Raw genomic sequence first — 17,249 nt, 5'->3', positions numbered from 1 at the left:
CTGCTGTGCATAAAGACACAGCTTTATGGCATGCACTTGGTGCTAATGGTCAGAGGAGGAGTGTGGAGGTTGAGGGATCGATAGGAATGATCTAGCACACAGCAGGACAGATATAAAGTTCAGTGAAGGAGAAAATAGACTCTCTGTCACCCCGCCGATTGCTCTGATTGCCTGCCAGCCTGCTCACTTGTGACCAGATGGCCCGTCCCCAATAATGCCCAGTAAATACCTGTAGGACCCCCTGTAAGACCCCCCCTGTAGTCCTGGCATGACAATACACAGCCTGTCTCTCTCACACACTGACCAGCTTATTCAAAATGTCCATCCAAGGATTGAATTACAGGAAAGGTTTATTTTTGATGATATTCACTTGTAGAGATGTACCGAGCCAATAAGGATCTGTATTGGAGGCCTGTTTGGACTGGTAACAGCTAAAATAAACCAGTTGCCATTCATTTCTTTACTGTACTGTGTTTTGTTCACCTCAGACTGCTAGAGTGCCAGCATTCCACTGCATATTCAACTAAAAATCAGCGTGTGACTGTGAAAACATTTTCAGCACTGTGGTGCAACTGACTCTGAGTTCTGAAGTCCAGATAGGCAAAATATACGGATTAATACTGACACTAACAACCATGTAGGTTGACTGTGAAAGCAACTTATTATGGCCCACATTTACGTTCCTTGTCGGGCAATTACCTCTAGTGGCTGTAGTAATTATTACAGTAGCAAAGGAGGAAGTCAGGCGAAGTAAGATTAAGAGCGACAAAGTCCACACAGGGAGGAGGTCGGTGATGGATGCTCGGATTAAACAAACACAGGAGACTGCTGTCCGTGTCCAGTGTGAAATCAAAAGTCAACAGTGACTAATTTTTACTTACTAACATAGTTTAAGTTACTTCACTTATATAACAAATATTAAGTTATGTACATCTTGTACATGGGTTCATCACTGAAGGCACAAGTAGTTGTTTTAAAAGACTGATTTGTAATTCCAAGCCAACAAGGTGAAGTATTTCCCACCTTCTCTATGTTAAGTTCAAACCATTTTTTAAATGTATTTTATATATTTCATTTGTTTCTATGCAAATTCATTGTTGCAATTTGTTAAAATTGTAAAGACCAAAATAATTACTACCTTGTTGGTATTTATTTACCCATAAATTCACCATTCCTCAGTTGCATTGTTGCATTTTTTTGTTACACAATGAATGCTAAATAAAACTTTTGGAGGTATATATTGATCCTAAATTCTGAGAACAGCGCATTCTATTGGTGTAACAAACAAAGGTCTGTGTAAGCAGGCAAACTTAACAATCTTCATGACTCGCATTTGAGTAAAGCTGGCACAAAAGTCCTCAATGTCCTCAAAGATGTATATATGTATGTATAGTATACCTAGTCTCATAACAGACAGTCTGTCTTCTAGTGTGTCTTTACAATTGCAAATTTACAGTCATCTGTTATAAATAAAGGCAACTAATAACTGACAGCAGAGCAAGAATACGCAAAACTTGACCAAACTGCTGAACCTCCAACAGCCGGTCTAAATGAGACTGCTGTCTTACAATCTTCACATGTGGCATTTTTGTATATGTTTACTTTATAGCTTACTAAGCTCAGCTTTAGCAACGCCAACAACAAGAAAACGGTCACATCACCCTGTTACAGTTTGTGTTGTCATTAGTTGCACTAAAGATGTTTCAGTAAACAGCCAATGTTAGATGTTACCTACCAGTCTATAGAAATGTTCAGCTTCAAACCATATCTTTTTACTTGCGCATAGCTGTGTCCAGCGTTGGAAAGCCCCAGCAAAATTTACTCTTGTTAGCCTTTTTGTACATCGCTTTCTCTGCTGCAGACGTGGTTTCTTTTCAGGACCTCTTGTTTGAAATGTTGTTAAAAGTCGTTTATCAGGAGCTTCCACATCTTTGTGTTTACCACATAACTATCTGAGGCTGTAAACTTCTCTGCGGTAGCCATTCCCTCTGGCTGGCTCAACTTCTTCATCATCTCCTGCGGCAGACTAGATGCTGGTGTGACTCACTATCACCTCTCAGGCCAGGTGATGATACTAGAGGCTGGTGGACATTGTGGAGGATTATAAGTATCTGGGGGTCCACAATGATAATAAACTGGACACTAACGCCCTCTACCGAAAGGGACAGAGTCGTCTCTATTTAGACGGCTGAGGCCCTTCAACATCTGCCGGACTATGCTCAGGATGTTTTATGAGTCTGTGGTGGCCAGTGCTATCCTCTATGCTGTTGTGTGCTGGGGCAGCAGGCTGAGGGTAGCGGACGCCAAAAGACTGAACAGACTGATCCGCAAGGCCAGTGACGTTGCGGGGGTGGAGCTGGACTCTCTGATGGTGGTGTCAGAGAGGAGGATGATGTCCAAGTTGCATGTCATCTTGGACAATGGCTCCCATCCACTCCATGACGTGGTGGTCAGCCACAGGAATACATTCAGTACCAGACTAATCCCACCAAGATGCACCACAGAGCGCCACAGGAAATCATTCCTGCCTGTGGCTATCAAACTGTTCAACTCCTCGCTCCTATTGACTCTGAGTGTCAGACACTCTGAGTCAATAGGAGGACTCTGGACACTTTGTTTCTCTTCACATTGTCTCTCTAATGTGTATTTCTAGTAGAATTTACATTTCTTATATTTTTATTCTATTTTTATTATTCTTGCTTATATGTAGTTTTTATTTTTCTGCATATTTTTATTATATAAGACTTTTGAATGGGAGCAGCTGTAATGCAAGGAATTTCCCCTCAGGGATCAATAAAGTATTTCTGAATCTGATTCTGCCCATTATAACGGCCCACCTGGGCTGCTTAGAAGTCGATATCTGTACAATATAATACATAGGCATCCTGCACATGACATCAGAATTGTTACCTCTTCACACTCTGTTGATAGGGTTTGTTCTTTTTTGAATATTTTAAACCAAATTGTGTCCAGATCTTACAAAATGCACCTTTAACCCAAACTATAACGTTTTCCTAAACCTAGAATTTTAAGTGCCAAAGTTGTTTTGGTAACAGTGAGTGACCGACTCAGTTGTTTAGGTAAGAGGGTGTGCTGAAAATGACAAATGTTGCTGACAGCATGTTATATCAGCTGTTTGCCAATTCATCTGTGATCATGGGCAAAAACAAAACTTTGTTGTGTGTTCTGTGTGAGCCTGTGTCTGTATACTTTGCCAAAGTATATCAGTATATCAGTTTATCAGTAAAGGAACTAACAACCATTTTATATTGTCTACGAAAGCAGCTTATTACAACCCGTATTGACGTTTCTTTTTAGGCAGTGACCTCTAGTGGCTGTAGTAATTATTATGGCAGCAAAGGAGGAAGTCAGATGAAGTAGTATAAAGAGCCAAGTCTGCATAGGGAGGAGGTCAGGATGGATGGTTGGGCTAAACAAACACAGGACTTTCATTCATCGTTATATCACATTAATACCATAACTTAAGTTATGTATATAATGTACGTACGTAACATATGTACGAAACTGAATTTACATAAGTAACAGTTATTTTAACCCAAACTAGAATGTTTTCCAAAACCTTCCTTCATTCACTTTCAAAACAAATGCACGCTCGAGCCACATGAAGACCTTTACCACAGCAGGCAGTGGTGCTCATATAACTTTTGTCCACGGGGCCACCAGAATCAACAAAAATTATAGATCCTTATAACAGCTTTGATAAAACTTGCAACTGTATTATGATTAGAGTTTAAGACAAAACAAATTCCAGGTACAAAATCATCATTGTTTACTGGGTGGTCAGCTAAGACAGGGACCAACCCAGCTTCACCATCACTTTTTCAACCATCCGTCCCTCTTCTCTCTCATTTCCCTGCTCCTTCTCATTTCACCCTACATTCCCTCTGCACATTAAACCATAAAATGACCTCTGCTCTGTTATTCTACTTCACCACCAGCTTATTCTTGCTGTCCTAAACTCAAGCCCACATCCGGACTAGGAACTATGGTACTTTTAAAAGTTTTGAAAATTAAATCTCTGCCCTTTGGCCCTGAATTTCCTATTGATAAGATGAGTTATAAACCAAGGTTATTATTTAGCTTAATGCATTCTGACTGGCAAGTGATCACACCTCTGTACCTTTTGAAGGATAATCTTGTAGACTTCCCTGATTAAACAAATCCTGTCAGCAGTGCTGCTGGATCATAAACATTGACACTGATTTTATTTTTACTATATATTGCATACTGCTTTATGGGTCAAGTGCTATAGATTGCTACAGTCTGAGGAACGCTATTTTGCACCTCTCTTTACTGTTACTTTGAACACAGTGTCTTGGTTCAGGACACACAGGACAATTTACAACAGTACCTGCCCCACCTTGTCCTAACACATTTCATTTAACAGCAACCCATGCATTGAAGATACCATCTGTCAAGGCTCTGCCTCGCAACACTCGCCAAAGCTCAGGGAAACCTTCTGTTATGGCTGTGGAAAGCAAAGAGTGGCCAGAGAAAGAGGAGCGGGTGTGGAAGACAGTACTTTTGAACTTCAAGCAAAACATCAGGTTATTGTAGGTATGAACCAGCTACTTACCAGGCTGAAGTGGCTGAAACCTTTCTTATTAAGAAAACCGTTTTTAATCATTTATACACTGCCTGTAGCTGACATTACCTTGATGTCTTTAAGATATGCTCTTCCTCAAATATTTAGTTGTCACATTTTGATGAAAAGTTGTACTCCTAGTTGAGGTAGAAATTAGTAGTTGGAGGAGTGACCTTGTGACAGAAGAGCTGTTGATTCTGATCGCTGGAGCATCAGGAAGATATGAATGGTATAAGAAAATACCTTGACTAGCACAAAAAAATACATGTGTGTATGCAATTAGATAAACTACACACTGCTACACTGACGGAGAGGACTATAAGGGCGATGGAAATAAATAGAAGACATTCAATCACCTTCAATCGATTGGACCATATATCTTAAGAGGACAATTCCTCTTACCCCGTGTATACCCATGATGGATCGTCCATTCCCAACAAAAAATAACGACTCCAGACCAGTCCAACATGGCTGGGATCCACAACACTCACAGCTGAGGCACCCTGTTGAATTTCTTTTTTCATATTCATACACATTTGTCAGTGGCTGCCGTTCTGTCAAAGGAAGTTGTTTACTCCCTTATTGCACCACCTCATCTTTTGTCAGTCTCATCATAAGGACCGTGATTAACCAACTATTGATATGCGCTCTAGCTCCGTCAAGGGTGCAATATACATATACTTATGTTTTTAGCCTCGGACTTTGCAGCTTGGGTTTAAGTTAATGAAAACATGAAAATTGTTGCATTTTGAAATGTATGGTTTTCACGAGACAGTAATAAATACTGTCATCTATCAACTGTCAGATGACACTGAAGAGAATAACTAACAGTTTTGATCCTTTGATTTTTAAATACAAATATGCCTCTGTTAGATCCATGTTGTGCATAGAAGAAACTGTAATTATAAAAGAATAACGTTAATAATAACAACTTAATCATAATTATAATCACAAGTTATACAACTACCACTAAACTCATGATTAAAAAAAAAAACAAAGTATGTATGGTGACATGTTTTATTTTGCTGACTGTTGAACAGGCTGTCTTTTCCCCAGCCTCTCTAAATATCATGCATTCATTTGAAGGGAGATCATTGACCAGGTAATGGTCCTGCTAATGAGACATTCATGTGTATAGTTAATCACATATCCCTGGATGACAGTTTACTGGAGGGTCGAGACACACTGGGTCAATGATGGCAATGATGCCGCCCTGTGTCAACAGACAGACAGCTGCCTGTTTCAAAGGAAGATATAAATTAACTTGTCTGTGTGTGTGTGTGTGTGTGTGTGTGTGTGTGTGTGTGTGTGTGTGTGTGTGTGTGTGTGAATGGGATGTACTTGATCTCTAAAGAGAATTTCATAACCTGATTGCAGTAGTTTCATCCAAACTGCCCAAAGCTTTCATGTGTAGTGAATCTATTAGTAGAAATGCAATATTTCAAAGAGAAAATAAACATTTATATAAAGATTTACTGTAATTATGCACCTGTGATCTATAGATCTCAAATCAACACATATTGATAGCACCTGCGTTGTGATTTATCCTCGTATATTGCAGCACAAATGAGGGTTTCATTAGTAATAGCCATGGACCAAAAGCAAAAGTCAAACATTTTAGACAACTGATGCCAGGCAGCACAAGTACAGTACTTAAACAATTGCACTGAGTTACATTTCATCCCTGTATCTAAGTGTGTTATAGTTATCGTTATAGTGTTTGTACAAACACACAAGCAAGCGCAATTGGGTGCGTAGGTGCATGTGTGTGTGTATGTGTGTGTGTGTTGCAGTTCCTCTGTGCCCTCATGTGCTCTCTCTGACATGAGATGTTGATGCTGCTCTGCCCCCTAGTGGTACACAGAGTCTATGTATTTAAATCACCAGGCTGTCATTAGTCACTGTAAAAAGTGTTTAACACTATTTTTGCTCAGCTTACAAATGTGTACATACGCAAGTCCAAGTCCTCTACCTACTCTGCAAGTAATTGTGTGTGATGTCACTGTTCGTTTGAAACCATATGAGCAAATGTACAACTGTGATCCAACACAATACCATAGCACTTACCCATTTTTACCTTTGTCTTGCTTTTGTTCTCTTTTTGTGCAAATGTTCTTCTTTTTGTTTGTGTTTATTGAACTGATTAAAGTAAAAAAAAAAACTAAATCCTCTTAAATACTACACACTGGACCTTTAAGATTCATTTCCTGATGTTGTTAATTTGCCCAATATTGCTCAATGTCTTGCATTTAAACTGTGCATGACACTGTAGGTGTATGACTACAAAAGAGTATGTGCTGCAAAGTGAACCTTTCTTATGCAAAATGTTTGTAATGTGATTGTGCTGTGGTCAGTAAAGATGTTTAAAATACACAACATCCATGTGTGTTTGTGTGACAGTTGAGAAAGAGTAAGATTTCAAAACCTACCTTAAACTTTATATATTTATGAAATGAAGTCCTAACATTAAATGTTCTCTCCACTTACAAAAAAAAAAAAACATTTGATCATATCTTTACTATCACTTTCATTATCATTCTGAGCACTCTCTGATGGCACAAAGGAGGTGTTTAGGAATTGTGCTTTACACCAAGATGATTTTGTCCACCCTCTGTGAAACGTGTGACAACAGATATGTATAATTGAGATCAGTACTCACGGTCATTGCACTGTGTCCCAGTGTAGGAGGTCATAGAGCAGTCGCAGGTATAGTTTTCCCACTGCTGAATACAGATGCCCATGTTGGCACAGGAGTCCTCCTGACATGTGGTGCTGGGACCTGTGGAAGTCCAGCCATCCCCACAACCACAAGCACATCCAAACAAACACACATGGACACACACAGATCTGGGCTCAGTACTGTGCAAACTCACCAGAGGCCTAGCATTAGCATGAAATTGCAAAAATTGATGAATGTGTTAAATTCTCTGGCTATGTTGTTCCATCCTCCTCCAAAAACAGATTTTCTCACTCACTGCTGCTGGTGTTAAACCGTGCAAATAGTTTTGGTTTCATGGAATATCCACCTTTTAACCACTACAGTGGTTGGGATTATCAATATTTTGTTTTCCAAGTATGAGTGTTTTTTATCTTTTCCAATGACACTTTCTTTTCCTCCTAGCATCGTGTTGTCATTTACAGTGTGTACAACAATAGGCCTTCACACAGAAAAAAGCAATAGAGTGAGAGAGCAGGCTTTACCAGTGTATAAATCAAGGGTTGTATTGTATTGTATGTAAAATAATATGTTGAACTTTTATTACAAATCTTAATATCACATCATCTATTTGTCTAGTTATAAGAATTAGAAAAAATGTACCACAAAGTGAAAGAAGAATACAGTATGTTGTATTCATGCAGTGATATTGTCAAGGTCATCCCGTCATAACTTTTAATTTTCCCTTTCTGACCTGAATATCCCTGATGCCCCCCACATTTCTCAGCATATGGCTTGCATACATGAAAAATGTGTCTCAGTGATGATTTTACCGGACCTCATACTATAAATATGTCTGATTGTGGGCCTGACAATACAGTTATTAATGTGACGCTTAAGTCACAAGTAAACTTACTTTGAGTGCCACACAAATCCAAACCATTCTTAGTGAACTCAATACTACATGGTGAATACAGGGATATTTGTGACATGGACATTTTTAGTTTGTGTCTAGGTTAGATGACAATTCTTAATTTTGAGACTTTCCCGTCATGTGATTCAGCTTTACATCTCTACTGAAAAACTCTTAAACTGTATTTCTCTTGTGGGCTTGACGGGGTCATATGAGAGGATTGAGACAGAAGCAGTGTATTTAGCCATATAGTTTAAAATGTGACAGTGAAGACTTACATTATGCTGCATTATTGAACAATAAGTATGTTGACATTTTAATACTTTTCCACATTTTGATACCCTTTTCGATTCTGGAATTGACACTGCTGTGTCTGTGATGAACAAAACTTTTAACAGCAGCCCTGTAAGCCTATTAAGTCTTTGATACTATCAAGATGTATTGGTAAGACTTCATTTTACAGGTCTGGAAATTTCATGGTAAGTAGGTGGTAATTACCAAGGTACATATTTAAATCTCTTTGATATGACTACCAAATTACCACAATAATTACCTCATTCTTTTTTAAATTACCCCAATATTATTCAAGAAAAATATTCTGCTATTTTCTGACAAACAGTTAATAAATGAGTTTATAATATTAACCATTTACAGTCTCACCAAAGCAGCAAACAACAATTGCTCCCCCCCCCCCCCCCCCACACACACACACACACTTATTATACGCAGCTACTTAAATATTTGTAAATATTTACAATAACTTACAACATATTCCTGTTTTTATTTATATTATTGTTTCAAAATATACAATTTAATTTGAGTGGTGTGAAGACATTTTTAGTAAGCCTCAATAGACAAAAATTAGTCACTTGATTCTTGATTATGAACATGTATTTGTCAGTAATTTGCTTCTTATTGTGGCTGACTTCCACAATGACAATTTGTTCCAAAGTTGGACTGATCTACTGAAATTCTCGATATTGGTGAAAATGTAAATGGCGATCAGCAGAAGTTAAACAGAAACCAGTTTGAAGTTTCCTGGAAATGTATTGAAGGAATGACCACCTATTTATTAACTGCTTATTGGAAAATAGCAGAATATTATTATTAAACCACGATGGGGTCATTTTCAATAAACTTTGAGGCATATATTGTGGTAACTGAGGAATAATTTCAAAGAAAGTTCAAATATGTTACTTGGTAATTACCACATACTTACCGTGAAATTTACAGACCTGTAAATTTAAGTGTTATCGATGTTTATTGTTTCACTTCGGTCCACCACATATCTAGATCATTGTATTGATACCTGAGTAAGACATTTTTGAATTTGGCATGTGAATTTTGAAAACAAGAAATTAATTTTTCTCTAACATATATGCTTACAGATTATGGTACATACATTTTTACAGAAGCACAGTGACTGCCAGTCTACATCAACTTATCTAAAATCAGATAAATGTGTCAAGTGGAGACTTACCTGGTAAATTGATGCAAGCTGCTCTGTTAAAGGAGCTGTTCAGGACCAAGTGAACTTATGAAGAGTTGGAGAAGGGGATGGAGTTTTGGAACTTAAACTGACTTACAGTGCAGTAATATCCTGCAGTAGCAACTCCTTCTATTTCTGGTGATTGAGCCGAACAACTGTGAAAAGCTTATTCATGTTTGTCCTGCTAATACTGTTGTTTGCCAGCAGTGTAGTATCACCATCTAGTGGTGGTACAATGTATTTCTGCACCTAATAATTAATGGGCTTTGATAAGGAATCATTCTCTGAAGAAACAAAAATCCATTTAATGTGATGAAAGCTTATAATGAAATGTAGACAGCACATGGTCATACAGTTTAAATGACTAACTGATTATGATACATCGGCAAAAGAAAGAAGGAAAATAAACCATAAAAGCACACATAAAAATGAGACATTAGAATGCCATGGACAAGACCAACAAACTTGATGAGATTTTATTTTGAAAAATAAATTAATAAACCATTCCTTTCTTGCAGTACATTCAGTACAGTGAATCACATTGTTATCAATCAGATTGTCACAGCAAGGAGGACATACAGTACACATAATGTTATGTTCTGTTTGATTCCAATGAAACATTGACTAGCACATTTATTTGTCTAACATGGGACTCTGTAAGTAAATGTAAAAAAACAACATATAGTACACTCAATGTCCAACTGAATGATATGGCAAGCATAAGAAAACAACAGCTGTACAGAAAATGATTTCCATGCAAACAATAACAGGTTGTGGAAGCTGGCCCAGAACCTTAAAGGATGACAAAAACAACCACGAAAGAATGCGCAACTTGCACAAGAAGATGGAAACATTTTGTCCAGTGACACTTGCTTGCTCATGCAAAATGTTTCAACAGCCCATTCTGATGTAGCTATGTGCATGAATGATTGTAAACCAACTATAAACAACTTAAAACCTGAAGCAGGTTGGAGTCTAAAGTGTGGGTATTGCCTGATACAGATTTCCACTCCTGCTATTATGTCATGGCCAGGTGTAAAACATCTGAATTCATAGACACAGGTTTTCTTTGTATTCCCCCTGCAATAGACCGTTTGCTAAACCCCTACCCCAAAAAGTGATATTCCAATCATTGTTTAACAACCATAACTATGCTGGGCTACCTAGAGTAGTAACCTAGCGTCACTTCCTGGGCTAAAGGTTAAGGCTTTAATTAAGGCGTTTCAGCAGCGTTTTTCACTCTGTTATCTCAGCGTGTCTGACATAAAAGTTAGGCTTCTTTTATAATTAACTGTCTGTACAGGCTGCAATACAGCTCGTGTTTGCTCTTGCTAAACTTGTGTAAATGTGATCCAAAGTGTATTTAACACACACTAACGCACACACACTGGATGAATCACCTGTCAGCCTTTATTTTCCTGGGAGATTTTGTGCCCGGTAGCAGACAAAATTCCAGTGAGAGTGAGGTTTATAGGTAACCAATTTAAACGCTAAACCTGATCACCTGAGCAAGATGTGTCAATATCAGTACTCGCGATGAAAGAAAATCCTCATTAGGCTGCTGACTGATGTTTATTCATTCAAGTTTATAAAAAAATAATGAATAATGATTATAGCAACTTCTGATCATCCAGATTCATTTCACGCTTAAATAAACAACTTCAGGCTAGTCCCACCCATTTCTGGTTTAAGTCCTGTCCGTTCTGAGTATGGGTACAGATACAAATATTACAGCTTAACAGCCATGCTGCAGCTGATGCAGGGCATTGTGTGCCGTAGTTTCCCTGCTGGTAAACACACCACCTGACTGTCGCAGCTGCAGTGTCTTTGGGCTTGTTAGGTAAAGCAGAAAGGATGGGTGTCGGAGCAGTGACAGGACAGCCTGGCAGACAGCTGGCCTGCTTGCTCCACCTAAAGAGCCTAGAGACACTCTTGCAGCTCTGGAGAATTAGTGAAGAGGTCACAGTGTTGTTATAGCTCAAAGACTACTGAAAAAGACATTACTGGAGCATCAAGCATTGAGAACAAAACAAACTAAGTCAACAAATCAGGTGGAGTAGCGGGTCTTATGAGAACAAGTCTGTCTTCTTGAGCAGTATGATTGCGCAATGACAAGGAGACACCGGAGAATGCATTCATACTGATTTCCCTTGTTAGCACCTTGAAGTTCTACGAGCAAAATAACTATGCGATAGGTTGGTAGAGATCGTCACAGTCCCACGATGGTATTGCAGCATTTTTTTATCGTGATATCATGAAATTCGGTATATCGTTACATCCCTACTCAATATGAACGCATCCTGACACTGAAGCTGCTTCATGCCGTGTAGACATCGTGTTAGCATATTGTTATCTAACTACTTGTATGTGGGTTTAAATGGTTATGTGAAAAAAAAGTGACATTCAGGATTCATATATACACTGCATGGCTATCTTGCTTTGTCATGGAATTGGTGAAGTTTACCTGAGACGACTTAGCCATACTTATATGTTAGTCCTCAAAGCATTTTATCATGTAAAAGTGAATCTTTTTGCCTGAAAATACTTAAAACATACAAGTAACTTATAATGTATTTCTACAGTAAACATCAAAGATTCAAAGGTTTCATTTGTCACATGTTCATGAATGGTGTTATGTTACAAAGACTTGCACCTTTTTATACCATATAATACTGCCCTCCAATACAGGACTAATAAGCTACCCAGTGATACATGAACAATTCTATATTTCAAATGCATCATCAATCACAAGCTGGTCATGAGGCAGATTTAATCATCCAGGGATTGGATAGCATCAGCCTAAGTGTTTTTTTTTTTTGCATTGCAACACACAGGAAAATGTCGCAATGTATTCCGCCATCAAAGCAAATTCTAAGACCAAGTTTTCAAGAACTCACGGAGTTTATGTTAGTTAGCTAGCTGAAGCTAATAAAATCATTGCGTTAAAATCAACAGTTGCCATGTGAAAGTGAGAAGCTGCTTTTGTTAACTTCTGTCTGAAGTCAAGGATCCTTTCTTTAAAAAATGACTTCAAAATTTGTGCAGTGCTACAATGGAAAGCTTGACAAGCATAGTAACATAACTACTGTAAAGGGATGGGGCTTAGTGAACGGTCATTTAGATATGTTATAGATTTTGAAATTCACCATTGGGCAAAACTTTGACCTGAAAGTGAATCTATCTCTGTACAATCAAATGAATACAAATGTCTTTGTATCAACCCACCTGAACCAGACACTCAGCAGGAGCTCTTTAGTACCTCCTTATATGATTATTTTGTTTAAGGCGTTCACAAAAATTTGAGAAAAAAAAAAAAAAACTTAACAAAAGTATAAGAGATCAAAAATGGAGCACCTGGCAGTATTTTATGTCACTGCACTGAAGGTGATTGTGACGGCACTGTCAGTCGACCAATATGGCCGATAACATATAGTGGTGTAGGTGAGGAGGTGTGAGATATTTGGCCTAACTCTTAGCAGTGGGTAAGTGATGCAACAAGTATAGTTAATAGGGTAAAGGGGCTTCTGTATGAATGCAGGGCTGTAGAGCTACTGTTTGCATTGAGCAGGAAAAAAGGGCTGCTGGAGCTGGAGTTGGAGTTGAAGTTTGTGTTGTAGTAGTCAGGCTCGGATTTGAGGGACGGTGTACCTTCGCATCCACGCTCAATCTGCCCGCTGCGAAACAAGGCGTCACTGAGGAGATCCGGTAGACGACCATTTAGGTCCACCGACGCCAGACAGCCCTGGAAGCCTTCTCTGGAAGCCACCAGTTTAGGCAGATTGCCATACATGCCTGGACCCAGTCCCGCAATGAACAGATCACCTGGGGTGGAGAGAACAGAGAAACTGTAGGACGAGTACAGGAGGATCAAATCTTAGTATGCTGTCATAAATACTTTATGTGTCACAGTCTTACAGATCTGTGCCAGCTTCATTATAGTGGGTCAAGTCAATTTTTAGGTATTTAATTAGTACACAACAGAAACACCACACACCTTAATCATGTTTGTAATGTGTGGGGACATGGTAACATCATGCCACTACATGGTGACTTTTTCACCATTGCTAACCCTTGTGCTACAATAAATGAAGAACAAAGTGGTTTGGCATTCCAACACAGTGCACACCAGTGTTAAATTGGTACCAGTTTGAATTCGTCAGAAGCAGAGCAGGAATTTCACCGGTGGCATCTGTCTGGCCTTGATGCCCTTTTGAAAAATGTTATGCCCATTTGCCACTTTGGCTGTGGTGCTTTCTTTCTCCGTACTGCCTCTTTGCCCTCTCCCGTCATGTCCACCCAACAACAACAACTGGTCAACAGCAACATAATTAACAGTGTGATGTGACAAATAGAAATGCAAGCATTAAAGAGCTCTCATTTTGAAGTTCTGATCATGTGCAACTCCCAACCAAGATGAGAAGGAGGCAAGATGGCTAACTCGACAGCTTCCATCATTAGTTTGTTTGTTGCAGTTAATTAAAAATCCTGATTCAAATCTGACAGGTCTACAGATGCAACCAAAGTGGACGGCTAACAATTATGCTATGAACAACAAGAACTTTTTTATTTAAAAAAGTCTCCTAAAGGTATCGCAAAGGGATATGCTCGCATTTATCTTCATATCATTAACATCATTACCTATCTACATCTCCAGCACCATCTCCAGCTCGGGGACCGTCCTCAAGCTAGGTGAATGTCCCACCCACCTCGCTGTCTGCTATTGTTATATGAAGATGTAGATGGTACATGCAAAGAAGAGAGCTCTGACCATAAGTTCCTTTAAACTGTGGTTAAATGTAAGACAAATTCGAGAAAAATAATGCATCACTGATGCAGTCAAATGGACACATTTGACTGCAAAACAAAAGTCGCTGCAAATTTTTAAGTACAACCTAATCCAATATAGCTCGATTAAAAACTGGACACACAAGGAGATACAAGCACACAACAGCTATCATGTCCTCTGCATACCTTTCAGGTCCAGGTTCTTTGCCCCATTGATACTCTGACTAGTAGCTGTAGCATCTACTTTCAGTGTGTGGGTGTTGCTGTTGTCTCGGGTGATGGCCACATTGTGCCACTGGTTGTCATTCAGTGCCCTTTCACTTTTGCCTTTGATGAGGTTGGGCCCATTTCCAAGGTCAAAAACATAGTGGATGTATCTGCAAGAGACAGAATCTTTTAAGAAAGCTTTTCTTTGAAATGTTCACAAACAGGAAGCCTAAACCTAAAGGTGAGTGATTTTGATGATTGCAGGTAGAAACCTCTGAAATTCTTTGTCATGTATAGATCTTGTAAAACTCCCCTATTTATTTTCGAACACAGCTTTAATGTGTAAAAAAAAAAAAAAAAAACATACTCAGTATATACTATTCCCTACATAATGATAATTAGGGCTCTATTGTCATAACACTGCAAAGACTAGCACAAGCAGCCAGTTTCTTTACCGGTGTGTAGTCCAGAATGAAGGAGGACTGTGAAGATGGGTGTGGTTTGACCCATGGGTACTGAGCACTCACATATAGGAATGACTACTGTGTACTCGTGGTTCGGAACATCAACTTGTTAACAGGTGTCACAGCTGGCGTGATCCCGTGGCAAGATGGTCTCAAGTATTAGCCCTATTTTTGGTAGTAACTGTGTCTGTCTGCTATTTTATTCCAAGCAGGTAGTGCACAGTGGGGTTTTAGAGCTTTTTCGCTGAAAAAAGCTGACTGCTATGGCAGGCACAATGTTATGAAAGCAGTGAGATTAAACCAAAATAGTACAGTTGAGCTAAACAATGAGCTAAGACTCGCCAACAAGCTCTGTAAAGCTGCAGATTCTGAGATAATGCATCACTATGAGTGACACTACATTGTCACATTGGTTTGACATTGTAATTTGATATTTTGTAAGTTGGTAAACAAATAACAAAGTGATCAACTTACTACCAAACCTCCAAAGTTTCAATGTGTAAAGAGTTAACAAACATCCATTCACAATAAAACTTACCCTTTAACCAGTTCAACAGCAATAAAATCATTGCCATCTCCGGAGTTGAAGAGTATAAAGCCATCTGGGGAGGTGGTCTTGAACTGGAAGAAGAGGTGCATGGATGTGTAGGCCTGCAGAGTGGCCAGGCTCAGATAGCTGCTCTTGGATTTGAAGGTGACAGGGTCGGCGATAATGGAACGAACCCCAAAGCGTGCATTGAGCTCACAATAATCAATGTCACCATTCTTGCACAGGTCGATGTAGAGCATACCATTAAATCTGAGGAGAGGAAAGGAACAGGCATTTGAAACGACTGTCGTAAAAATCGTACTTGCTCTCCAAAGTCTTGAAAAAAGAGATGTCAGCCAAGGATAATTGAAAGGGAAGATTGGATAAAGGGGGCCCTTAGTTAAATAAATCTCTGCTTAACGCATTGTTTGCTTCGTGAGAAAATAAAGCAGGAGTAATTGATTTTTTTTTATTTGAGGCAGACATTATTATCAGAATTTATCCCCTGTAGACAGACAGAGCACTGAGACTGAACCAACAGTAAATGTGCTGTAAAACCAAACATAACTACCTAAAAGAGGCAAAAGAATCCTGTAGAGTCACAGAATTCGGGTTCTAAGTCTCTGTGGATTGGTTTCCTTGTCACATTTAAAAGTAAAGTAAAGGTAAGTGTTCCGAGTACCTGAGGCTCTGCAGATGACCAATGAAGCTGGAAGGGATGCTGGAAACAAATCGACGCTCTGTCATGATGCCTGTTTCGATGTTGTGGAACTCCAGACGCGTGTGGTCACCCACCATTTGGCCTGAAGATGGGGAGGGTGGAGGGGATGGGTTGAAAAGAAAGACAAAAAACGAAAAGAAAAGAGAACACTGTCTGACACTAACACAAAAGGGCTGATTTAAGGAGAAAATTACATTAACAGTATTAGATGGATGCAAACTGTCGCTACATATCTACATGCTTTCTTTGTAGCAGAATAATACTGTCAATCTCTATGGCAACACACCACAGCATGGTGTAAAACCACTGACAAGGCAACACTAATGACATTTCTTCAAGCATGAGCTGAGTTGATGCAGGTAAGTACCTTCAGCTACATCATCGTCAACCATTAGCTTGTAGGTTTTGCCGCGACGCACCACACGCACTGTATGCCATTCATTATCATTGAGCTTTTGCCCGGCATACAGGGTCTCTGGTCCCTTGCCTGAGAACAATGGTCAATCACAAAGTTAAAGACATCCTGAAGCTTAAACCAAACCTTTGTTTTCCCACCAGTCAGCCTGGTATCATTGGCAAAAATTATACAAGCAGCTTAGTAGCTTAAAAATGGCTTTAGTTTTCAAACTTATACCTTTGGGAAACAAAGGTTTGGTTTAGTCAGTAAAATACACAGAAAATAAAATACAAAATACTTCTGACACCTGCAATTCTCATAGAATACACCTGGTCTACAGTATATGCTGCAGAACTGCAGACTATTAAATAGTTTGAACAGAGAATGTGCTTTTACTCATCATAGGCTTATAGAAATAATTTCCTTTCACTTCTTCCTTCCCATTTCTCCTTTTGAATATAATATACAATATAATTTACATT

General features: G+C 39.0%; 1 protein-coding gene across 10 annotated transcripts in view; it reads right to left on the bottom strand.

Annotated features, from left to right (window-relative positions):
* Positions 1–17,249, bottom strand: part of nrxn3a (neurexin 3a) — a 174,879-nt gene that overhangs the window by 50,590 nt on the left and 107,040 nt on the right. For 7 of the 10 annotated variants that reach the window (XM_073483404.1, XM_073483397.1, XM_073483398.1 and 4 more), the window contains 6 exons: positions 16,738–16,857; positions 16,332–16,452; positions 15,659–15,919; positions 14,636–14,826; positions 13,313–13,486; positions 7,266–7,385 (listed from right to left, as the gene is read on the bottom strand). In XM_073483404.1, coding sequence (XP_073339505.1) covers positions 7,266–7,385; positions 13,313–13,486; positions 14,636–14,826; positions 15,659–15,919; positions 16,332–16,452; positions 16,738–16,857 — 987 coding nt within the window. Of the gene's footprint in view, positions 1–7,265; positions 7,386–11,824; positions 11,858–12,327; positions 12,355–13,306; positions 13,487–14,635; positions 14,827–15,658; positions 15,920–16,331; positions 16,468–16,737; positions 16,858–17,249 lie in introns of all 10 variants that reach the window. The other 3 variants (XM_073483396.1, XM_073483399.1, XM_073483400.1) reach the window with 3 other exon arrangements.

Source organism: Pagrus major, chromosome 16, assembly GCF_040436345.1.
Source record: "Pagrus major chromosome 16, Pma_NU_1.0".
NCBI lineage: Eukaryota > Metazoa > Chordata > Actinopteri > Spariformes > Sparidae > Pagrus > Pagrus major.
This window is presented reverse-complemented; position numbering and strand designations above follow the sequence as displayed.